At 44.2% G+C, this 17,743-nt stretch overlaps 1 protein-coding gene across 1 annotated transcript in view; it reads left to right on the plus strand.

The window, feature by feature from the left end:
* HSD17B3 (hydroxysteroid 17-beta dehydrogenase 3) overlaps window positions 1-17,743 on the plus strand; it is a 174,679-nt gene that overhangs the window by 87,433 nt on the left and 69,503 nt on the right. Inside the window, exons 3-4 of the mRNA XM_063914790.1 lie at window positions 6,456-6,531; window positions 16,258-16,365. Of these exons, the coding sequence (XP_063770860.1) occupies window positions 6,456-6,531; window positions 16,258-16,365 (184 nt within the window). The remainder of the gene's footprint in view (window positions 1-6,455; window positions 6,532-16,257; window positions 16,366-17,743) is intronic.

Below are 17,743 nucleotides of genomic sequence, written 5' to 3' on the forward strand. Positions count from 1 at the left end.
AGTGGGAAAAACATCACGGCAGTCTCCCACGTAAACAGACAGGGCGGCACAAGAAGCAGGAGGGCAATGGCAAAAACTGCAAGGACTTTTCGCTGGGCGGAAAATCATGTGATAGCACTGTCAGCAGTGTTTCATTCCGGGAGTGGAAACTGGGAAGCAGACTTCCTCAGCAGGCACGACCTCCACCCGGGAGAGTGGAAACTTCATCGGGAAGTTTTTCCACATGATTGTGAACCGTTGGGAAATACCAAAGGTGGACATGATGGCGTCCCGTCTGAACAAAAAACGGGACAGGTATTGCGCCAGGTCAAGAGACCCTCAGGCAATAGCTGTGGACGTTCTGGTAACACCGTGGGTGTACCAGTCGGTGTATGTGTTCCCTCCTCTGCTTCTCATACCTAAGGTACTGAGAATTATAAGACGTAGAGGAGTAAGAACTATACTCATGGCTCCGGATTGGCCAAGAAGGACTTGGTACCCGGAACTTCAAGAGATGCTCACAGAGGACTTATGGCCTCTGCCGCTAAGAAGGGACTTGCTTCAGCAAGTACCATGTCTGTTCCAAGACTTACCGCAGCTGCGTTTGACGGCATGGCGGTGGAACGCCGGATCCTAAGGGAAAAAGGCATTCCGGAAGAGGTCATTCCTACCCTGGTCAAAGCCAGGAAGGAGGTGACCGCACAACATTATCACCACATGTGGCGAAAATATGTTGCGTGGTGTGAGGCCAGGAAGGCCCCACGAAGAAATTTCAACTCGGTCGATTCCTGCATTTCCTGCAAACAGGAGTGTCTATGGGCCTCAAATTGGGGCCCATTAAGGTTCAAATTTCGGCCCTGTCGATTTTCTTCCAGAAAGAATTGGCTTCAGTTCCTGAAGTCCAGAAGTTTGTCAAGGGAGTATTGCATATACAACCCCCTTTTGTGCCTCCAGTGGCACTGTGGGATCTCAACGTAGTTCTGGGATTCCTCAAATCACATTGGTTTAAAACCAGTCAAATCTGTGGATTTGAAGCATCTCACATGGAAAGTGACCATGCTCTTGGCCCTGGCCTGGGCCAGGCGAGTGTCAAATTGGTGGGTTTTTTCTCAAAAAAGCCCATATCTGTTTGTCCATTCGGACAGGGCAGAGCTGCGGACTCGTCCCCAGTTCTCTCCCTAAGGTGGTGTCAGTGTTTCACCTGAACCAGCTTATTGTGGTGCCTTGCGCCTACTAGGGACTTGGAGGACTCCAAGTTGCTGGATGTTGTCAGGGCCCTGAAAGTATAGGTTCCAGGACGGCTGGAGTCAGGAAAACTGACTTGCTGTTATCCTGTATGCACCCAACAAACTGGGTGCTCTTGCTTCTAAGCAGACTATTGCTAGTTGGATGCACATTCTGTGGCAGGCCTGCCACAGCCAAAATATGTAAATGCCCATTCCACAAGGAAGGTGGGCTCATCTTGGGCGGCTGCCCGAGGGGTCTCGGCTTTACAACTTTGCCGAGCGGCTATTTAGTCAGGGGCAAACACGTTTGTAAAATCCTACAAATTTGATACCCTGGCTAAGGAGGACCTGGAGTTCTCTCATTCGGTGCTGCAGAGTCATCCGCACTCTCCCGCCCGTTTGGGAGCTTTGGTATAATCCCCATGGTCCTTTCAGGAACCCCAGCATCCACTAGGACGATAGAGAAAATAAGAATTTACTTACCGATAATTCTATTTCTCGGAGTCCGTAGTGGATGCTGGGCGCCCATCCCAAGTGCGGATTATCTGCATTACTTGTACATAGTTACAAAAATCGGGTTATTATTGTTGTGAGCCATCTTTTCAGAGGCTCCGCTGTTATCATACTGTTAACTGGGTTCAGATCACAGGTTGTACAGTGTGATTGGTGTGGCTGGTATGAGTCTTACCCGGGATTCAAAATCCTTCCTTATTGTGTACGCTCGTCCGGGCACAGTATCCTAACTGAGGCTTGGAGGAGGGTCATGGGGGGAGGAGCCAGTGCACACCACCTGATCCTAAAGCTTTACTTTTTGTGCCCTGTCTCCTGCGGAGCCGCTATTCCCCATGGTCCTTTCAGGAACCCCAGCATCCACTACGGACTCCGAGAAATAGAATTATCGGTAAGTAAATTCTTATTTTAGGCTGATAGCTAAGAGCCTAATTCCACATGAGTTGTAGTTTTGCAAAAAATCGAACTTCCACTAGTATGCCGGGGCCGCCCAGCACAGGGCAAGGCTGCTCCGCATGCCGAGTCCTTCCCCCCCACTAAAATGCCAGCGCTTCGCTAAACAGCAAAGCGCTCACATCTTTAGGGTAGCCTCCTGCCTGCGCAGCCTAGCTGCAAAGGCAGTCGTCTGGCCACCAAGTTTTGGGTCGCAGCAGCTCAGTTGTCCTGTCCATGCCCCCCCCCCCTAATTCCGCATCGATGCCCACAAAACATTGCAACACTGCACTGTCATTGCCCCCCTCCAACACTTAGGGTGGAATTCAATTGTTTGAAAAGTCGGTTGGGTGTCTGTTTTTTCCTGTCTATTAGAGACACCCAACTGACTTTTCAAACAATTGAATTCCCACCTTAGACTGTGATCAAATGCGACCGCAATTTTAGTCCTCATGCATGCCGCATTAGCGTGTGCAAATGCACAGAAGTTCACAATCGCCAAATAGCGATTTCCGCAGTTCAGCGTATGAAGCTGAATTAGGCCCCATCAGAACACTTCTAAAAGGAGAGAACGGATGTTGTTTTTGCCTTTTGTTAAATAAAATTGCAACAAATAACTACATAGAACATACAGTACTGTGCAAGTTTTAGGCAGTTGTGGAAAAAATTCTGCAAAGTAAGATGCTTTAAAAAAAAAGAAGTGTTAATAGTTTATTTGTATTTATTAACAAAATGTGAATGAACAGAAGAGAAATCTAAATGAAATCAATATTTTATGTGACCACCCTTTGCCTTCAAAAAAGCATCAATTCTTCTAGGTACACTTGCACAAAGTGAAGGATTTTGTAGGACGAATTGAGAAACTTTGAGAAAGACAAAGACACTTTGAGAAAGTATTTTGGCAGGGGGGTGCAAAATGTTTAGTTCGCCACTGGTATGCCATTGCATCAGTTTGCTTGGGAGTCAACAAGATTTGGATTAACTACTGTTGAGAACAAAACAGTTGCAATTTACACACCCTTAGTACAACTAAGCAGTAATGATATTTACTTATGTATACTTACTCATGAAATTTCTTGTTATCATTCTTTCCATTTTTGCTCAGTAGTCTGCTGACACAGCTCCTTGTAAATGGGTGTGTATACCACCATAAATGGATATTACTGCTGTAAGTTTAGGTTCACTCAGTGTCTGCAAGCTCTATATAAAAAAAAAAAATCACACCCTGGATCCATACAAAGAAAACAAGTATTTCATGTATGTTATGTAGACTGCACAGTAATTATACTTGCCTTTGGGGCATATTAAGAGAGGAGAGGGCCCTTGTGCAGTTTACGCCCAACCCACTCTTCTCTCTCTTGCCAGCAGTCAGGCAGCATAGTAACTCTGAGTGATGGCGCTAGTAGACTCTAGTGCAGTTCTAGAGTCTACTATGCATGCACAGGACTCTGGGGAAATTGCTTGGCGCCCATTTCCCTGGCAATTCCCATGCTGTTTGTACGCAAAACACCAGGCAAATGGGCGCCACACAATTTTTACAGTGATTTTGCAGGGCTGCCACAGCAGACTCAGGACACCAAAGAGGTAAGTACAGAAAAAAAGGGTACAGCATGTGCAGTGATGGCCCACCTGGACCCAGGGGGCCAAGTGCTCTGTACACACTGCACACATTATAGATATGCAACTGATTTGCCTACTCTCTCAGAATGTACAGGAGACTGCTGAATTTTTAGACTGCATTCCAGTGATCCTGGGAGAGTAGATAACCCTTTTTTATTATTATTATTATTATTATTATTATTATTTATATTGCCCCACAAGGGATCCATAGCGACTATTACAGAGTACATAAACAAATGAGCAAAACAAGAAAAAAGCACTTACAGTTTGAAATAATATAGGACAATTACAAGTTATATACAGAAAACCAGCGTTTATGTGCCTTCTAATGGAGTATTGAGTATAAGATAGTGAAAGTAAATCTAAAAGGTGAATGGCTAATAGACCGGGATGGCACAGATAGGGTAGACCAAGAGCATGGACAAGAGGGATAGAAGGCAGGTTTGATGAAGAAGTAAGTCTTGAGAGCCCTTGTGAAGTTTTGTAGAGATGTGGAGATTCAGATGGGGAGAGGTAGAGAAATCCAGAGATAGGGAGCAGCTTGTGCAAAATCTTGTAGGTAGGAGTGGGAGGAGTTGATCAGTTGTCAGGGTAGGGGGTGTACATTAGCAGAGTGAAGAGGACAGGTGGGAGAATAGAGAGAGATGAGGTCAGAGATGTAAGAGGGAGAAAAGTGGGTGAGAAGCTTGAATTGGATTCTGAATGGGAAGGGAAGCCAGTGAAGGGCTTGTAAGAGAGGGGAGGTGGATGTAGTACTTTTGGTGATGACGATGAGACGGGCAGCAGCACTGAGGATAGATTGGAGTGGAGATAGGAATATGTCAGGATAAAGGAGTAGATTACATTATAGTCCAATCTAGAGATAACCAGTGAGTGGATGAGTGTTATAGTAGCATCCCAGGTGAGAAAGGGTCTGATCCTGGAAATGTTTTTGAGATGGAAATGGCATGTTTGTGAGAGGTACTGAATGTGTGGTTTGGAGGCGAGGGAGTATTCAAGGATTACTCCAAGACATCAAACTTGGGGGCTAGAGGAGATAGTAGTGCCATCAATAGATAATGAAATTATGGGAGGTGAAGTTATGCTGGAGGGAGGGAAGCTGATCAGCTCAGGCTTTGACATTTTGAGTTTAAGAAAGTGCTGGGACATCCAGGAAGAAATAGCAGAGAGACAGTTGGAGTGAGGAGGAATGGTCAGGAGAAGAAAGGTAGATTTGAGTATCATCAGCGTAGAGATAATATTGTAAGTCAAAAGAGCTAATGAGCTCACCTAAAGAGGATGTGTAGAGAGAGAGGAAAAGAAAGGTCAAAGAACAGATCCTTGGGGTATTCCTACTGTTAGAATAAGTGGTGGTGGAGGTGGAGTCATGAGAGAAGACAGAGAAGGAACAGTCAGAAAGGTAGGAGTACAGCCAGGAGAGTGCAGTATCAAGGCCAAGGGAGTAAAGGATTTGCTGGAGGAGAGGGTGGTTCACAGTGTCAAATGCAGCAGAGAGGTCTAGGAGAATAAGCAAAGTAGTGGCCCATGGATTTAGTAGCAAGGCGATCATTGCAGACTTTCATGAGGGCAGTTTCAGTGGAGTGGAAAGGATGGAAACCAGACTGAAATGGGTCAAGCAGTGAGTTGGAGGAAAGAAAGATGGTGAGGTGGTTGTAGACTATACGCTCAAAAAGTTTGGAGGAAAAAGGGAGCAGAGAGAGATAATGTTGGATCAAGCTTAGGGGAGACAAGAGCATTCTAGAAGGCAGAAGTGACAGTGCCTGATGACAGGGAGAGATTGAGGAGATGGGCAAGATGGGAACATGCAGAAGTAGAGAGGTAGCGGAGGAGGCGGGAGGGGATAGGGTCTAGTGGGGAGGTGAAGGGAGGTAAGGAACGGATGAGGGCATTGACTTCCTCACCAGATACAGGGAAGAAAGATGTCAGAGTCGGTAGGCAGGAAGGGGAGGGTCAGGGAAAGGAGGAGGGGGGTTGTTCATGGTCTGGTGAGAAGTGATGTCCTGTCGTATAGAGTCAATTTTGGATGTAAAGTAGATGGCAAAGTTAAGAGCAGAGAGTGAAGAGGGGAGTTGAGGCTGGGATGGGCAGAAGAGCGACTTGACAGAGGCAGGGGCGCAAGGGGGTTTTAGGACTGGGAGGAGATTAGGTTCTTGAAGAATAATTGTTTAGAGAGGGAAAGGGCAGCCCAGTAGGATGAGGGGATACATTTGTGATGGAGGAAGTCTGCCTTAGAGCGTGATTTCCTCCACTGTCACTCGGCAGTATGTGAGCAATTTTCCAGATATCTGGTGCATTTGGAGTGCCAGGGTTGCGGTGTTGATATGCGATGATGAATAGTGGTCAGAGAGGCGACAGAGCCAAGAGCAGAAGTATGGGATGCATTGTATAGGGATGTAGCTTGTTTAGGAACGGAGAGAGAATAGGAGACAGAAGTGAGTCAAACAGGAAGGAAAGGGAAGTGGTGTCAATAGCCTCAATGTTACTCTTAGTGGACTCCCGTATGGTTTGCACTTTTGCAGAGAAACGATAGGGCTATGATGTGCTTCCTTGGGAACTACATAAGTCGGGCCTCCCACTTCAAATGCAGCATATTGTAAATAATCTAAATACAGTATATAATATATGTAAATGGTGCACTGATTGATCATAAAATTTGCCTAATGTAATGAGGTGCACAATCTTTTGTAGTTGGCAAATCGTGGCATGAATATTGTGATGATCAGCCGAACCCTTGAAAAAATGCAGAAAGTTGCCTTAGAAATTGGTAGGTTCCCCTTACTGAGCAATTTTTTATTGAATGTTATTTTGTATAGTTTCTATTATATATTACTAGTATTTATACCCATTCTTGATGGTGTACCATTTTTCATGTTCACGCCCTGTCATTTTGGCAGGAGTGTAATAATGGTTACTGCTATTGTCTTGTGTGAGTTTCTTAACAAAAACATAAAGCAAGAATAAGAAAGTGATTGGTAGGTTCCATGCTTATTTTGCATTATGTCATAATGATGAGCATTTGTGATTAGTCTATATGTCCACATGTATTCACCAAAACACACACACAAACACACACATGCGAACACACTAATTAAGCCCCAGGCATTCAGTGTTTTAGAAGAATTTCATTTTCTAGAAACAACAATTCCCTGTTGCCTTCTTAATAGAATTTGGATCCATATGATGTCAATGTTCTGGAGGCGGTAGTCAGGTTAACTGAAAACACAGAGTCAGCAGGGCTTTTCCCAACATTTCTGTACATTGAATGCTTAAATATAAAAAGGTTTTTAGTTTACCCAGTTTAAATATCCATTAATACGTACAGTGTTTTTGTGGTCCTACACGTCTTGCTGAACTTGCTTGCCTAATCTAGGGATGGGAATCAAATGACAGAACATCAGAACCATGAATGTTTTATTTATAATGTACGATTTGTATTTATTTACTTTTGCGTTAATTGTGATTTTTCAATGTTGAATCACTCTCAATGGAATGTTCTGATGGTGATTGGCTCAGGCCTGCCTCCCACTTCCTGCTGCGAGTATTTGGAAAAAAACACATAGAAGTTTCTGGTGAAACTATACCTGCATTTGGATGTGATAGTGCCCTGTTGTTGCTGAAGCTGGTCCCAGAGCTGCAAACACACATGCACACTCAATTTCGATGACTACTGATGTTAAATCATTGATATTCCAGAACCAATATTTAAGGCTAACCTTTTTAAAACAAGTACTACTGATGTTTTCTTTTGCTATCCCAATCCTAGCATGATCTTGTAAAGCTTAACATTAAAAAATACCCATAAACAATTTAACTGCACAGTGACATAAGGGCTGATTCAGAGGTGGATGCTATGGTCCCATGACACTGTCATGACACTTCCACAAATCAGGGTGCTTGCGTATGATTCAGTGATGGATTTACTGCAAGGCAACCTAAGCGACTGCTTTGGGGCTGACGTGTCCCAGGGGCCCACCGACAGGGATAATTAATGTTTGTTTTTAATTAAGCTGGCGCCGTGCATCTACTTTCCTGCCCTGACACTGTTGTGCTGTGTGTGACATATCACAAGCCAACAACTTCAACAATGAAGAAAGGCGGGGTGCATCCAGAGGAGTAAAAAAGAGAAGGTGAGGTGCTGGGTTGCGGACACTGCGGAGGCGCGAGTGGGCTCTGGCCTGTGGGAATCGGTAGACGAACGTGGGGTGTCAGTGATGGCCCAGCTGGAGGCCTGCAAATTTGAGCCCCTGATGAACTCGTCGCAGGGCTTAGTGGAAGTGTCACATGAGCATGGGAGGCCCGATCCAGCTTCATCTCCTGCCGCCACCTGGAGAGATCTTCACTTCCGGCAGGAGGAGGGTGGTGGTGGTTGGGGGGCTCGGCTGTGTGAGTGCAGGGCCAGGCTGACACATGTGCTGTTTGTAAGCAGAGGGTGGGGGACACATAGTAGGATTGGGGTCAGTGATCAGTGATACCCTGGCTACACTTTCACTGCACATGGGGAGGGGGATGATCATGGGCAGTGGTGCCAAAAGAGGGGTGCAGAGGGTACTAATTACCCTGGCCCAGGTCTGATGGAGGGGCCCAGTGGGGCCCCCAGGCCCCCTCCACCTTACCTAGCAGTAGCAGCTGCATCTCTTCTCCTCAGCCCAGCACATGCTTCTGTGTGCTGCGCTGCAGTGTGGCCACGGAGGCGCTTAAAATGCAAAAAAAAAATAGTTCCTGGGCCCAGCAAGGCTGTCTACTGCCCTGATCAGGGGATATACTGTCACTGCATGGTGGAAGGGGGGTTGATCAGTGGTATACTGTCACTGCATGGGGGGAGGGAGGTGATCAGTGGTATGCTGTCACTGCATGGTGGAAGAGGGATTGATCAGTGGTATGCTGTCACTGCATGGGGGGAGGGAGATGATCAGTGGTATGCTGTCACTGCATGGTGGAAGAGGGATTGATCAGTGGTATGCTGTCACTGCATGGGGGGAGGGAGATGATCAGTGGTATGCTGTCACTGCATGGTGGAAGAGGGATTGATCAGTGGTATGCTGTCACTGCATGGGGGGAGGGAGATGATCAGTGGTATGCTGTCACTGCATGGTGGAAGAGGGATTGATCAGTGGTATGCTGTCACTGCATGGTGGAAGGGATTGATCAGTGGTATGCTGTCACTGCATGGTGGAAGAGGGATTGATCAGTGGTATACTGTCACTGCATGGGGGGAGGGAGATGATCAGTGGCATACCGTCAATGCATGGGGATAGGGGGTTGTGTTATGGATTGTTTTAATTAGGTTTTTTTTCCTCATGCGTGGGTTCTGTCACTGTGTTGATCAGTGGTATACTGTCACTGCATGGGGGGAGAGAGGTGATCAGTGGTATGCTATCACTGCATGGTGAAAGGGGGGTTGATCAGTGGTATACTGTCACTGCATGGGGGGAGGGAGGTGATCAGTGGTATGCTGTCACTGCATGGTGGAAGGGGGGTTGATCAGTGGTATACTGTCACTGCATGGGGGGAGGGAGGTGATCAGTGGTATGCTGTCACTGCATGGTGGAAGAGGGATTGATCAGTTGTATACTGTCACTGCATGGGGGGAGGGAGGTGATCAGTGGCATACCGTCAATGCATGGGGATAGGGGGTTGTGTTATGGATTGTTTTAATTAGGTTTTTTTTCCTCATGCGTGGGTTCTGTCACTGTGTTGATCAGTGGTATACTGTCACTGCATGGGGGGAGAGAGGTGATCAGTGGTATCTATCACTGCATGGTGAAAGGGGGGTTGATCAGTGGTATACTGTCACTGCATGGTGGAAGGGGGGTTGATCAGTGGTATACTGTCACTGCATGGGGGGAGGGAGGTGATCAGTGGTATGCTGTCACTGCATGGTGGAAAAGCGATTGATCAGTGGTATACTGTCACTGCATGGCGGGAGGGAGGTGATCAGTGGCATACCGTGAATGCATGGGGATAGGGGGTTGTGTTATGGATTGTTTTAATTAGGTTTTTTTTTTCCGTATGCGTGGGTTCTGTCCAACGTCGGATATTCGCGTGGGCGGTAAATCCCTGCATATTGATTGAATACCCTCCAATGTCTGACCGTAGAAAGGCTTATATAGCAGGGCAGTCTTAACTGCAGTGTAGGCCCCTGGGCACAGCAATGCACTGGGGCCCCTACCCATCCTCCAGCGGTAGGAGTGGGGGGTGCTATCAGCGTCAGCTTTGATGTCCCGCGGGTCGTAGAGGGTGTTCTATCTTCCACTCAGCATGTAAGACCTGGAGCAGTAATTTCTGCTAATTATTCCTTTACTGCACAGATGAGGTGGGAGTGAGAACACTAAATTGTAGAAGGGGACATTGGGCTGAATGAAAGGGCCCTGGAACATGACTTCCAGGGTGGTAGGAGGTGTTTAATATGTAGGGGAGGGGTGGATAATGAAGTGTTCTTAATATTCATCATTTTCTGGTGGGAGGGCAGCTTGCTTGACTTCAGATATCTCCAGTTCCTGGAAGTAGATCTCCTGGGGATCAGAGTTCAGGAGCCAGAGCAATCCACCAATGAAAATATAAAACTGAATATTAGGTGTGTGGTGCTGGAGCAGGGATCATCTGCTTGAAAGCTGATATGTCTGGATCTGGGCATAGTAGAGACAAGCTGCCAGTGTCCACCAATAGGGGAGAGTCCCAGCTTTTTTAGTATACTCTCCAGAACCCCAGAAATTTGGCTGGGAAGAGCAATCAACAGAATTGGATAGGGACCACTGCTTTGGAGTTCTCTGGTTCCCCAGGGACGATTTTCAAAAATCTGGTACTCCTGGAAAAAGGGAACCCTCATACTGAAAGACGGCCCTGTTCTACAGTTCTGAAAACCACATAATATATAAAACACGTAAAAAAACAAAACCCACAACAAAACCGACAAAATAACAAAAAAAAGTCTTCTAAAAAAAAACCCAACCTTTATTTTAGTAAGAAAATCATACAGAAAAACGGTACTTCATATATTTGTAAATATACTGTATACATCAAGAATAAGTTAAACAACATTGTTTTATATATATATATATATATATATATATATATATATATATTATAACACTGATCTTAATTTGAAATGTTTAGTGGATCTAAATGTAATTAAGATGTTGAATGAACACAGGGCCTAATTCAGCATGGGTTCAGCATGGATTGTCCTTATATCCTGGGAGTCTTCAAAGAAACAGAATATAACACCATATATGAGAAAGTCCTCAATCCGTTTGTTATAATCCTGTTTTGTCACGGAGACTGACCTTGTTCACAAACCCTATGTTCCCATAAAGGTTTCTTTCAAGATTTTTTCACTTCTTCCATTCACTATATAGTTACACCAATGGCATCCATCCATCAAAACATGGCTTACCTTTATAAGGAGCCCTATGTGCACCAAAAGGTATCTTTAATACTTCTTCCTTCACCGGGATCTTCCTATATTCCAGATATAGCCTTTCATACGATATTAAGATCCAACTGCATACTCTCTTTTTAAAAATACAGTTTTATTTTCACCCAATAGTGAAACAAAATAACAATAAAAACTATAAAACAATGAAAACAAGGAACCCCCTATCGACAGGCAAGGCCACTTCCACTCATACCCCTTAGATGGAATAGGGGATGGGTATACACCACCAAGACATTCAGTAGTTATACTTAATCTCAGTGGATGTCCATATGGGTGGTGGGATTCAAGCCTGGGGTCCTTCTGTCATAAAACCAACGCGTTTCGGATATAAATCCTTCCTCAGGGTGTGATTTTGGAAGTGACCTTCTCGGTCCTATATACCCACTAACCCTTATCACATGACAGTATTGACCAATAAGATTCCAGCAACATCAAATCATATATTTCTACATGACAGACATCTCTCAAATCATTAACATATATACAATCTGCATATATTCATAACAACCTTTTTAATAATTCCAAAAATTCATTTAAAATAACCCTAAAAACTTTAAATTCATACTGATTGGCTATATCTAAAACCCGGTTCTGATCCAAACATATTCAATCACTATATAGTAGTGTTCCAGTTCCTGGATTCTATTGTCCTTATATTATACAGGTCGAGCACCACCATTCTCCTCCTCCAATGACGTAATATCCTTTTTCCTGATTTGTATCATCGTTGCCATAGATTCCACACGTACACACTCTGTATCGTCATAATCACAACTCCTCCCCGCTGTTGGCTTGGTTACGGGGAGTACTTCCTGTGTATAGGGAGCACACGTCATCCCCTGTTCGTCCGCCCTGTAATTCAGTCAGCCAGGAGGTTCCGTATCTTACGCGACTTCCGGGATTTGGAACGCATACCGGAAATCAACATCTAGCCGCTGTGGAACGCATACCGCTGTTCCATATATCTCATTCAGACATAGGGAGAAAAAACAAGATATCAATTATGATATTTATGATACCTTACTCATTATAGTTATTAAGTGAGCTTTCATTCTTCATACTTATATGTCTCAATTCTTAATTAGTAAATAATATTCATTCTCCATACAAATCAGCATATTTAGTACCAACTACGCATCCTCCATACCCCATATGCATACTCCTAATTTAGAGGAACCATTTGGTCTCAAAGTCCATATTGAGACCATTTGGATGTAATGTTTTCAATTCAAATATTTTTCTCATTTCTGCCTTCGCTAATCGTTCCTCATCATCATTCCTTCGCCAGTTTGAATTTATACACATAATAGCACAGAAGTTAACAAGCTGGTTAATATCACAGTTATGTACATTTTTGAAGTGGAGTGAGACATTATGCGTCTCCAACCCATTTTTTATGTTCCTGACATGCTCCGCCATGCGCACCTTGAGTGTCCTAGTGGTACGTCCCACATATTGGGATCCACATGCACACTGTAATAGATACACACAATTTTTTGTGGAGCATGTCAAGAAATCCCTAATCGGATATATTTGTTTAGTGTGCGTGGAGGTATACTCAGTGATCTTATTCCTTTTATCCTTACAGGAGCGGCACATTTTACATGAGCCGCACCTGTAGAAACCTTTGGATTTAATCCTTGTCTGCATTTTTGGAACTGCTATCACACTGTTAACAATACCATCCTTCAGATTTCTCGCTTTCCGATAAACAATCCTAGGGCCTTTAGACACATATCCTTCTAGTGTGGGATCCCTAATCAAAATATCCCAATGCTTTCTTATTATCTTTTCTATCTGTTTATACTGACTATTATAGCCTGTAACAAAGGCTACCTCCCCATTCTTTCTTTTTTCAGTAACCTTTACTTTTTTTATATTGTTGGTACGATCCAAATTAGTCCCTACTTTCCTTGCTCTTTCGATGGAATTGGCTCATTGGAATGCTCCGTAGCCAATTCATATGAATTGGCTACGGAGCATTCCAATGAGCCAATTCCATCGTATTAGAAGAAACTGTACGGATGTAGAGGTTTATGAACAGCAGGCAGATGTTTTGCAGGAACATTTTTTGGAAAAAGGATATGACTCCCAAGTAATAGAAAGAGCAAGGAAAGTAGGGACTAATTTGGATCGTACCAACAATATAAAAAAAGTAAAGGTTACTGAAAAAAGAAAGAATGGGGAGGTAGCCTTTGTTACAGGCTATAATAGTCAGTATAAACAGATAGAAAAGATAATAAGAAAGCATTGGGATATTTTGATTAGGGATCCCACACTAGAAGGATATGTGTCTAAAGGCCCTAGGATTGTTTATCGGAAAGCGAGAAATCTGAAGGATGGTATTGTTAACAGTATGATAGCAGTTCCAAAAATGAAGACAAGGATTAAATCCAAAGGTTTCTACAGGTGCGACTCATGTAAAATGTGCCGCTCCTGTAAGGATAAAAGGAATAAGATCACTGAGTATACCTCCACGCACACTAAACAAATATATCCGATTAGGGATTTCTTGACATGCTCCACAAAAAATTGTGTGTATCTATTACAGTGTGCATGTGGATCCCAATATGTGGGACGTACCACTAGGACACTCCTAGTGCGCATGGCGGAGCATGTCAGGAACATAAAAAATGGGTTGGAGACGCATAATGTCTCACTCCACTTCAAAAATGTACATTACTGTGATATTAACCAGCTTGTTAACTTCTGTGCTATTATGTGTATAAATTCAAACTGGCGAAGGAATGATGATGAGGAACGATTAGCGAAGGCAGAAATGAGAAAAATATTTGAATTGAAAACATTACATCCAAATGGTCTCAATATGGACTTTGAGACCAAATGGTTCCTCTGAATTAGGAGTATGCATATGGGGTATGGAGGATGCGTAGTTGGTACTAAATATGCTGATTTGTATGGAGAATGAATATTATTTACTAATTAAGAATTGAGACATATAAGTATGAAGAATGAAAGCTCACTTAATAGCTATAATGAGTAAGGTATCATAAATATCATAATTGATATCTTGTTTTTTCTCCCTATGTCTGAATGAGATATATGGAACAGCGGTATGCGTTCCACAGCGGCTAGATGTTGATTTCCGGTATGCGTTCCAAATCCCGGAAGTCGCGTAAGATACGGAACCTCCTGGCTGACTGAATTACAGGGCGGACGAACAGGGGATGACGTGTGCTCCCTATACACAGGAAGTACTCCCCGTAACCAAGCCAACAGCGGGGAGGAGTTGTGATTATGACGATACAGAGTGTGTACGTGTGGAATCTATGGCAACGATGATACAAATCAGGAAAAAGGATATTACGTCATTGGAGGAGGAGAATGGTGGTGCTCGACCTGTATAATATAAGGACAATAGAATCCAGGAACTGGAACACTACTATATAGTGATTGAATATGTTTGGATCAGAACCGGGTTTTAGATATAGCCAATCAATATGAATTTAACGTTTTTAGGGTTATTTTAAATGAATTTTTGGAATTATTAAAAAGGTTGTTATGAATATATGCAGATTGTATATATGTTAATGATTTGAGAGATGTCTGTCATGTAGAAATATATGATTTGATGTTGCTGGAATCTTATTGGTCAATACTGTCATGTGATAAGGGTTAGTGGGTATATAGGACCGAGAAGGTCACTTCCAAAATCACACCCTGAGGAAGGATTTATATCCGAAACGCGTTGGTTTTATGACAGAAGGACCCCAGGCTTGAATCCCACCACCCATATGGACATCCACTGAGATTAAGTATAACTACTGAATGTCTTGGTGGTGTATACCCATCCCCTATTCCATCTAAGGGGTATGAGTGGAAGTGGCCTTGCCTGTTGATAGGGGGTTCCTGGGTGAAAATAAAACTGTATTTTTAAAAAGAGAGTATGCAGTTGGATCTTAATATCGTATGAAAGGCTATATCTGGAATATAGGAAGATCCCGGTGAAGGAAGAAGTATTAAAGATACCTTTTGGTGCACATAGGGCTCCTTATAAAGGTAAGCCATGTTTTGATGGATGGATGCCATTGGTGTAACTATATAGTGAATGGAAGAAGTGAAAAAATCTTGAAAGAAACCTTTATGGGAACATAGGGTTTGTGAACAAGGTCAGTCTCCGTGACAAAACAGGATTATAACAAACGGATTGAGGACTTTCTCATATATGGTGTTATATTCTGTTTCTTTGAAGACTCCCAGGATATAAGGATTCCGGGTTTATGTAGCAGCACTTGGAGACCGTTCATCATATGTATTTGTATATCTGAGAAAGAAGTGGTGTTCTATTGGACGAGTGCCAAGCTGCAGCTAGGGCGCAAGTCACTGTTTCATTTTTCAATATTACTATATCAGCATGGATTGTAGTTGTGCGAAAAATCGCACAACTACAACCCTTTACACTAGCATGCGGGGGGATGCCCAGCACAAGGTAAGTTCACCCTGCATGCTGGGCCCTTCCCCCCCACTAACATGCGAACGCATTGCACAGCAGCGAAGCGCTCGCATGTTAAAGGTAGCCCTCTGCCTGAGCAGCCTAGCTGTAAAGGCAGACGGCTACCAGCCATGTTTAGGCTGTTATGTGTTATGTCACGCAGCTGCCACGCAAATGGTCCGGACACGCCTTCGTTCTCTGGACCGCGCCCCCCTCCCATGCAGCAACGCCGCCCCAAAAACATAGCGTCAATGCCCACTCCCGCCCCGCGAACGCCTAAGGCCCAATCAGGCAGATGTGTTCGCATGTGTGAGATGCCATCACATCTCACCGTGTGCGCACACTCCAGAAGGGCTTCAGCATACATTCCAGGCTAAATTAGGCACACTGTTCTGTAATGCTGTGTTTCTAACATGCAGGACGAACATGTTAGGCCAACCTTTTTAAAATGTCTCACTAATTGTCATAACTGTTCTCCAGGTAGAATATATGGAAAGAATGGCAGTTGCCGTGAACCGTGTTAAGAAACACTGCTGTTAGAAACTGAAGTATGAACCATACACAGTATGTTTAACAATTGTATATTGTACACATTTCTACAGTGCAGACTACAGGAAGAAATGTTAAAATCATACAAGCTGACTTCACAAAAAATAAAATCTATGAGAGTATCGAAGAAAGTTTGAAAGAACTGGAGATTGGAGTTTTGGGTAAGTGAGAAATTTGATCTGTTTCATTCAACCCTGTTACCCAAAAACACTATGTTTTGGAGTACCTGAAGGATGTTACTGCTAATGGTGAAGATAAATGCTGGGTACACGCTGGCTGATATATCGGCTGGTCTATTAAACGGCCGATATATCGCTGGTCCACCAGCCAGTGTGTACCAGCGATATGTCTGTGAACGCTGTCGTTCACAGACATATCACGTCGGCCTTGCAGCACACACAATGACCAATATATCTACAGATATATTGGTGCATAGCTGTGTGTGTACGGGTGGTCAGCCAGTCGCCCGTACACACGCTGCAGCAGCGGCGTTGATTGACGGCTGAACTGGGCAGGCGCATGTAAATGCCCGCCCAGTTCGTGACGTCCGTCACGACTGATCGGGCAGTGTGCATGCACAACACACTGCCTGATCCGGCTATAGATATATCTGCAGATATATCTACCAGTGGGTACCCAGCATAAGATACCTTAGAGTACAGTACAGAGCCTGAGGAAAGGGTTCCAAGTTGCCATGAAATATCGATGATGCTTTGTAAAAAAACCTCTAACTGTTGAAAAGTTGATGAAGTTCCACATTATGGTTTGGACACAAATTAAAAGAAGATTGGTTGAGCATCTGAGGAACAATGTCGGACTGGAGCATGAAGAGCCTACCAGGGGAATGCAGTGCTAGTGTCCCATGTATAGGAGTGTGGCCAGTCTCCAGAGGGTCCGTGGTCAGCCACTACAGACAATTGGCTAACCATTGGAGAGTGCATGGTCTGGGGCCCTTGATAAATATCTAAAGCAAATACTGCTAGTGCTGCATGATTATGTACCAGATTAGTAACAGCAATGCTTTGAAGTGAATACAACATAGTCCTGTGCAGTATAATGTAACATATGTATAATGTATAAGTGCACAGTCTGGAATCTGATCCCTAGAGGAGGAGGGCCTCAAGGTGGTGGGCCCACTGGGGGGTTTCCCCTGTACCCCTGTGGGCCAGTCCAACACTGTTCAAGAAGTTTCCAGTCTGGTAGGGGGAAAGATTTCTACTTCTGGGGGAAAGGTGACTATGTCTATTCTGTGCAGGTTTAACAACAGGGCAACCGGGGCAGTCGCCCAGGGGCCCACACACATAGCTGCATGACCAGTGTGCATGGTATGTGAACTGCGGTTTCTGTGTGACATAATGTGAAATGTGGGTACTACAGTGCATAGCTCCCAACATGACCCTCTCCAGGAGGGACACAATGCTCTGCTCCTGGACTTCCCTCTTAATGTATGATTGCCATCACCTGTGCTGAAACACCGTTCTTATCCATTAACCTGTTCAACACAGGTGATGGCAATCAGAAATTAAGAGGGAAGTCCAG

The sequence above is a fragment of the Pseudophryne corroboree genome, chromosome 1, assembly GCF_028390025.1.
Source record: "Pseudophryne corroboree isolate aPseCor3 chromosome 1, aPseCor3.hap2, whole genome shotgun sequence".
NCBI lineage: Eukaryota > Metazoa > Chordata > Amphibia > Anura > Myobatrachidae > Pseudophryne > Pseudophryne corroboree.